General features: G+C 49.4%; 1 protein-coding gene across 1 annotated transcript in view; it reads right to left on the reverse strand.

Annotated features, from left to right (window-relative positions):
* The window catches only part of IFT22 (intraflagellar transport 22), a 100,328-nt gene extending 93,021 nt beyond the window's left edge, over positions 1-7,307 (reverse strand). The window contains exon 1 of the mRNA XM_085649869.1: positions 6,969-7,307. Within this exon, the coding sequence (XP_085505995.1) occupies positions 6,969-7,007 (39 nt within the window). The 5' untranslated portion in view covers positions 7,008-7,307. The remainder of the gene's footprint in view (positions 1-6,968) is intronic.
* Between the last annotated feature and the right edge of the window lie 638 nt (positions 7,308-7,945).

A 7,945-nucleotide genomic window follows, 5' to 3' on the forward strand; every position in this document is an offset into this window, starting at 1 on the left:
AGCATACAAAGTACACAGAGGTCAATAAATGGCAGACACTCAAAACACTAAAATAAAAGTTACGTTACATGAGGCAGTGGTGGACGTTGTGCAAGTATCAAAAGCAAACAAAATACAAGAGGTAGCAAACGATACGTTACAAAGGAAAGGAGACGTCTGCATGTTATACAAGAGTACAAAATACAAGTAGAGGTATACTACTGCATTAAATGGCAGACACTCAACACACAAAAACACACTGGGAAGGCACTTCTATAGGCATGGAGAACAGAATTTCCTAAAACGGCAGGACTTCCTTCAGAAAATAGAGGGCGTAAATTAAATTTGGAAGTGTCTTTGAAGGAGGAGAGCTTTGAGGTCAGATTTGAAGGCCTGAGAAGAGGTGGTGGTCCGGAGATGAGGCGGAAGTGAGTTCCAGATTCTCACCGCTTTGCCTGAAAAGGATTGGGCCATTGATCTTTCCTTCTTGAAAGTGGGAGGTTCAAGCAATACATTTTCTGCATTACGTGAAGGTCTGGAGCCTCCGGAGAGTTTCAGTTTATTCGCCAGGTAGCGAGGGGAGGAGGAGTGCAAGGCTTTGTGGGTGATACAGGCAGTCTTGTAGATAGATCTTGCCTCTATGGGAAGCCAACGGAGGGTGGATAAAATGGGTGTGATGTGGTCGCTTCTTTTGGCCCCATAAATGAAACGAGCTGCTGAATGGAGAACGGACTTTAGGGGGGACAGGTGGGATTTGGGGAGGCCAGTAAGAAGAGAATTGCAGTAGTCCAATCTGGAGAGAACCAGCGATTGGACCAGGGTTTTAAGGTCGTGCTCCGGGAAAAAGCGACGAATCCCCCAAAGAAGTCGCAGTTGGTATCGAGCAGACTTTGCAATGGAATCGATGTGGGAGTGTAGATTGAGTTTTTTGTCGAGTATGACACCAAGGGATTTTGCGCTCTCGACAATGATGGGTTTATTGTTCAGTAGATTAGTCTGATCCATCCATGATTGCACTGGGGGAGGAGAAAGTGATGAGGAGAGGAGGAGGAATTCAGTTTTGGAGGGATTCAGGATCAGTTGATGAGTTAACATCCAGTTTTGAATGGAGTCGAGAGTAGAGCTTAGGAAGGAGAGATCGTGAGTGGAGGCCACCTTAAGATAGATTTGAGTGTCGTCCGCATATAGATGATAATGGATCCCGGATTTACTCAGTAGATTTCCCAAAGGTTCTAAATAGAGATTGAATAGTGTGGGTGCAAGTATAGAGCCTTGAGGGACACCTTGGCTGACCGCTAAAGGAGATGAAAGGCTGTTCGCTATTTTGATCATTTGGGATCTATCAGAGAGGAAGGAGGCAAACCATTTGAGCACAGTGCCCTCTATGCCCATTCTCTGTTGAAGAGTGTTAAGGAGAGTGTTGTGATTGACTGTGTCAAAGGCTGCAGAAAGGTCAAGAAGAATTAGAAGACAAGACTCCCCTGAATCGAGTATCCGCAGCGCGTCATCAATCACTAGCAGCAGGGTTGTTTCAGTGCTGCAGTTTTGAATGAAGCCGGACTGGAAAGTGTCAAGAAGATCATTGTCCTTGATATGGCGAGAGAGTTGTTTCGCTACACATTTTTCTGTGATTTTCGCAAGAAAGGGTAGGTTAGTGATGGGACGGTAGTTGTTGAGGTCATTCGCATCAGCGGTGGGTTTTTTAAGCAGAGGGGTGACCTGTCCATTTTTGAAGGAAACAGGAAGGGAGCCTTGACTGAGGGAGAGGTTGACCAGAGTGGTCCAATAGGAAAGAGAATGGGTATAGAAGTCCATGGCAATGGCACTAGGGATGGGGTCAAGAGAGTGGTTAGAGGGCTTTGTATCGAGGATGCATTTAAGGAGGGCGTCATCAGAGATGGGGTCAAAGTTTTGCCAAATGGTTAAGGATTTGCGCTCCTCTGTAGGGGTAGGATGAATGACCTGATCTACAAGAGATTAAGCCGGGCCGGAGTACTGGCATACAGGGGGGTTCTTGCAGGGCTGAAAGCAAGAGTGCTGTCTGTCCATACAGTGTAAGCAACAGCCCTGTGCAGTAAGGGAAGAACTCGGCTGAATCACAATGTTATGCAGAGCTGGAAGGGGGGGGCAGGCCTTGTTGCCAGGACCCAGACTGTGTGAGCAGCAGTCCTGTGCAGAGGCACAAAATGATGGCCCCTCCTGCCAAAATGCAAAGAGTACCCCATGCCTCTTATATCTCCAAATCAGAACTGGAATTGGGCTTTATGGGGCCCCTTAAATCTAAGGGGACCTCTGACTGCAGGAGCTGCATGGACCTGTGTTATCTCCCCGTGCAGAGGAGCTAAAGCAGGGCTGGAGCACTGGTCTGGTTCTCAGCTGGGCTAGAAGCAACAGTGTCTGTCAGACAGTGCCCATGCAGTGCAGGGCAACAGCCCTGTGCAGTAAGGGAAGAGCTTGGCCAGAGCACTGTTACCTGCAAGGGGGTGCATGCAAAGCTAGAAGGGGCAATATTATCTGACAAAAGGGGCTGTAGCGTCAGCAAAGGTGCTGTGCAGTGGTGGTAGAGCCAGGATGAAGCACTGTCCTACAAGATGGTTCTTTGTTCGGCTAGAAGCAGCAGTGTCTGTCTACCAGAGCATGTGCTATGTAAGCGGCAGCTTTGTGCATTAAAGGTAGAGCTCGACTTAAGCAAGATAGAAGGGGTAGGGCTATCTTCAAAGGGCTCTCGGGGTCAGCAGTGGATGTAAAGCCAGGCTGAAGCACTGCTCTACAGGATGGTTCTGTGTTGTTCTAAAAAGGGCAGTGCTTTAAAGGCTTGTCCTATAATGAGCGAGACGTGGTAGAACGAACTGATGTGATTGAAACACAGATCAACAGAATTTGTTTCCCTGTTCTGAGTGGTCTCCTGTCCCACAATCCTCTGCTGCAGGAAATGCTGGGTTACCATTCCAGTGGAAAAGGTCAGGAGCCAGCACTAAATCACCTTTTGTACTTTTACCCCCTCCCCAACACCCCTAATTACCCCCAATGCCAACTACCTTTATCACGGGAGCGCGACTGTGCTCACTGCCTGAAAAAAGTGCACACAGCATCAGGGTGCACACCTGTGCCTTGTCTCCTGCACAGCACCTGTGTGTGTTACAGACGGAGGGAGATTCATTTCATCAGTCGAAATGAAGCTGGTTTTCCAGGTAGGAAACTGCTGGTTCGGTGCAGAAAGAAGGCCACCAGCTAGCTGGCACAAGTCAGAAAGCGCATCCTCATAGTGAATAGAAACATAATTAACAGATGCCACGTGAATAGGGAGGAGCGACCATTGAGCACGAAGTGTGAGAAGCGCAGTTCTAACACAGACAGAGGCTGCCAAGGAATAGTCATCTGAAAAGGTGTGTGCAATTATTACCCATCTGATTTTCTGGGACTGCCTTATGTGAGATTTCGCTCCTTGTACATTATGTTTGTGGGCTTCCCAGAAAGCGTAAAAAGTAGGAAGCAGAGTGGAAATAATCACAATAATGGACGCCGACTCCATGCTCGGCTCACTTTGCAGTTATTTAAAGCAGGGCATTTAGTTGCAAAGGGCTGTCATTTAATAATGTTTGTGATGTGATACACAACATATATGCTCCTTGGCCTGGTTTAACTAACATCCGTCTGCATTGTGGGGGTCCTGTTTGCTGGTGCTTTACCTGGCTTTCCGGAGAACCCCGTCTGGCAACACTGCTGTTAGGAACTATGGGTCCCATCTCACAAAGTCGGAAGTGAAGGAGCCAGGGAGGTGGGTGTGGGAGTCAAGCCTGCTAAAATATTAAGCATGGCACCCGTGTTGTTGGTAGAGGTAAAAAAACGTTAACCACGGACCCGAGGAAAGGAAGGCAATGAGGAGCAATCGGACATGCTCATAAACAAAAAGAAAGGAAGAGGCACAGCCGCCTAAAAGCACTCATGTGAGCCCCTGCTTTTGCCCTGGGGGCACTAGGTAATGTTCGCTTCCTCTGGAGCAGGCAAAACGACAAACAAGTATTTTGAAAAACAAATGGCCCCTGCGTACGCCGCTGTTTGAAACAAGCCCGGCAGTGGTGTGTGCGCACGCAGTCTGCTCATTTTCAAGCACTGCACTTGTGCTTGTGGCACGACCCTGCGCGCTCCCGCAAGGTGGATGCCGCCACAAGCACAAGTGTGTGCTTCAAAATGAGCAGAGCTACGGCTAAAGGTCCTCCTATGCAGCGCATGCGCGCTGCGTAGGCGAGACCTAAAAAGCAGGTGCCGAGACGGGTCCTTATCGGGCTCTCAATTTTTGCCCTCACCCTCGGTGAACAGATAAATCTTAACTCTGAGGCAGTACCACTGCTCACTGCCTTTGAGGTACCTTCAAAGAGACTCGTTATAGTTCTTTCACAGTTTCTTTATTTCAAAATGGAAGCATTTTCAATATTATATTTACAATGAATCCATGGTTGTTGCTTATTTATCTTATGCAGCTAACAACCATTGGCAAAGCCAATAGTCTGGCTTGTTGTAGGTGTAATGTTACTTGCTGTATTATATATGTGGATGCAACGAGGGGGCGTGGCCGGGTCGAAATGGCCGCTTGAACTGAAGCTCCGTACCAACCTCGCACTCCCTGACACCAAAACGCATGCAAATAATGCTTAATCCAACAACGCTGCCTAAATTCCAGGATCGGAAGGTACACGGAACCTGAGGGTCCGCTGACTACGCCTGAAAACCAACAAATGAGGCCGAATTAAACACCAATATATCGGAGCTCCGGCCAGCAAGATGGCGGCCACCAGCACCGAACTGTGGAACAAAGAAAACACCCCATGCATCCTCAAGCGCTCCTGAAGAAAGGCAGCATCCAGCGAGCTCACCGGAAAGTGTTTCTAACGCCGCTCAACAGGAGGGACTGAGCACAACAACAGGAATTGGACTCAAGTCTGTGTTCGGCGCTGGGCGGCAGAGCCCGGACGTGCTGAGCTGCGGAGGTCTCGATGAACCCGAGACTGGACGGGGACACCAAGTCCCCGGGAGCTCGATTATTCAGCCAGGCCGGGGATGTGTAAATGTGCGCAGCACTCCAGTACCGCGATGATTGGAGACCTACAGATGAGTGAATGCAAGATGGAGGCGTGGAGCCCAGCGGACGCCCGGCCCGGAACCGCTGCGTTTAAATCGGGGGCTTGCTGACCAGGAGGCACAGCAACAGAGCACAAGTAAGCCCAATTGACAATCCCCCGGAGGCCCCGCGGTGACAGGAACTGCGGGCGACCCTGGGGGCCAGCCGTGTCAACGTGGCAAATATTATCTCCTCCTGGTCAACCGCCTGGGTCTTCATGCCTGAGCCTCTTTCAGATGGCATGTTATGGCGGCCGCCGGTTCCGAGACCAGCCTGCCCGGTGAGTACGTCGCACTGCCCACCCAGACCCTACCCTCAAGCTACCGCGGCTGATACCCTCGAACAGACCCACATTAAACCGGGAGCTGTTTGACCTGGCAACGCCGCCCGGCCTCCGGACTTCCAACACAGCGCCCCCGCCTACCAAGGAGCCCGTGTGGCTGACGCACTGCTCGCAACCGACACCGGAGCCCACTTCCTCGCTCTGTCACTCACCAGCCTCCACCCGCAAATCACACCAGGCGGGAAGCTAACGTGCCCGGTGCGCTCCCGCGGACCTGATGATCGTCACCGCTGGCTGCATCCAGCCGGAGCCCACAACCGGATTCCCCGATAACGGCGGCCACCACTCGCGGCCCCGCCTGCTGTGGGAGGAGAGGAGCGTACCACTGCCACGCTGGTGAGTGCCCGCTGGTGAGAGCCAGCAGTGTGGCCAGCACCAAAGTCTGGTACAAACCTCTGGAAAGGAGCCAGAACTAAAGGTTGAGTGCTGCCAGTAGCTGTTTTTTCACCCTGGGCACTCTACCAGACACTGGTATGGCACGGGGGCACCCTAGAGGTACCCTGAGGGGGGAAAGCAGTAATAGCAGGGCCCCAGGAAGGGTCTTAGCAATCCTTGAAAAGGACCTAGATGTGGGGACCCACAGGGATTTTCACTCCTTGCCTGACCTTAAGATGACCGCCGGGGGAGACTTTTCACCACGAGGAGCTCTGAACTTGGAGTCTGTCCCTTCCTCACTTCTCCTCTCACCATCTTTGTCCCAGTGGCCAGCTGGAGAACGTAGCTGAAGGCTCTCCCCAGTAACACCAGGACCGATTTCTCTCCTGACCTTACTTCCCTCCTCACCTTTCTCCCTACACCCTACCCCTCTCGAGTCTTGACTTTGGATCACCTCCTGTTCCTCTCTCTATTTTGGTGGAACCCGAAACGCATACATGGCTGATTCCCGGTGGAGCTGCCCCGACAGCTATAGGGGAGATTGGCTCCGGCACACCGCCATGGCCGTCACCTACCCAGTAGGACTTCTGACATTTGTCTTGTTTCTTCCCCGCCGCTGCTTTTGCTCTTCTATTGTTTTCCCGCTGAGACCTAGCTGTTTGGCTGATGCCCGGTGGAGCTACCTGATCGCTAAAGAGGAGATGGACTGTGGACTTCCCCCTCGTTCATCACCTACCCAGCCGGACTGTGGGCAGACCCTCCTCCGTCTCTCCATTCTATCTAACTCCTACCCCTTTACCCCACCCCCTTACCCTTCTAAACTCCATTTATTTAGTCTTCTACACTCTTGAAATGTTTTTCTAGTAACTGATGCAACGTGTAACTGAAGTAATTTTATAATATCTGTGGAACCTTATGTAAAGCGCTCTGATACCTCCGGGTCTAGCCAGCGCTATATAAAACGTTAAAAATAAAAATAAAAAAATAAATAAAACGATAGAAACAGCAAAATGTCAGACAGGCGGCACACTATGCTAAACAGATTTTTTAGCTTGGGTGTTTTTAAGTCACGCCTAGAATTACTTCGACCACGCCCCTTTAAGAGTCCCCCCAGTTTTTTCATCCCACTTAAAGCCTGGGTATTATACATACCTCACTGGGTCCCACCAGCAGCACCTTGGCTTTCAGCATTTTGCGAGTCCCCCTGCAACTAGTTTGGGCGACGCGGTCTTTGTCAGACACTGCGTCTCAGACTGACCGGCCCCCACAGACGACTCCAGACACAGAATCGGGTCAGATCTACCTTCGGACATCCCGCTGCAAAAGAACGATTTTCCGACCCCACCATAAGCACCCAGGATCTTCTAACCTTCCTGATGTGTTGCCTGGGTAACGTCAACCGTGCTGCTGAGTGGCTATTGAGTAGCTGCGCCGTGTCCGTTGAGAAAGAAACATAGAGGAAAGAGAGCGCCGGAGCTCAGTTTCATTTTTTTAGCAGCCATCTTGAGAAGGAGAAATTTGCGAATAATATTCCGAAAAATGTATTGGTATATAACGTTGCATCATTACAAACTTTGAAATTACTGTTCAATGTATTTTATGTCCCCTCAAACAATACAAATTTTCATGTATAACACGTGTTGCATTTTATAGCTTTACAAAAAACTGTTGTCGAGTTTTTGTGTTCGATAAACATTTCTACATTTTTTTTTTTTATCAGACCATCTATAGATGGCCATTTTATTTCCCTCACGAACATGAGACTCAAATAGTAGACCTTATTATGTACTTACCAGAGTTAAAGATAGAACGCTTTCGAGTATGCGTCTAAAATGGCGGCCATCTTGGAACCCAGATACCTTCTGACACTTGAACAGTTAAAAAACCAATGTGTATGGGGTTTAATACATGCAAAGTAATGCAGAAAAGTCCATATTCACAGGCGACTATTTCGTCTACAAGGTATTCTCTGTATTCAAGAGCCATACCTAAATAACTTTGACACAGAGTGAGTGGGCATAAGGTGCACGCCCATCACAAACTCATATCAAACAAGAGTGTGTTGGGAATGATGATGTTTTAGGTAAACTTGATTGTTTATTATAGACTTTTAAAGGGAAAATCGCAAT

Source organism: Triturus cristatus, chromosome 3_2 (assembly GCF_964204655.1).
Source record: "Triturus cristatus chromosome 3_2, aTriCri1.1, whole genome shotgun sequence".
Classification (NCBI taxonomy): Eukaryota; Metazoa; Chordata; class Amphibia; order Caudata; family Salamandridae; genus Triturus; species Triturus cristatus.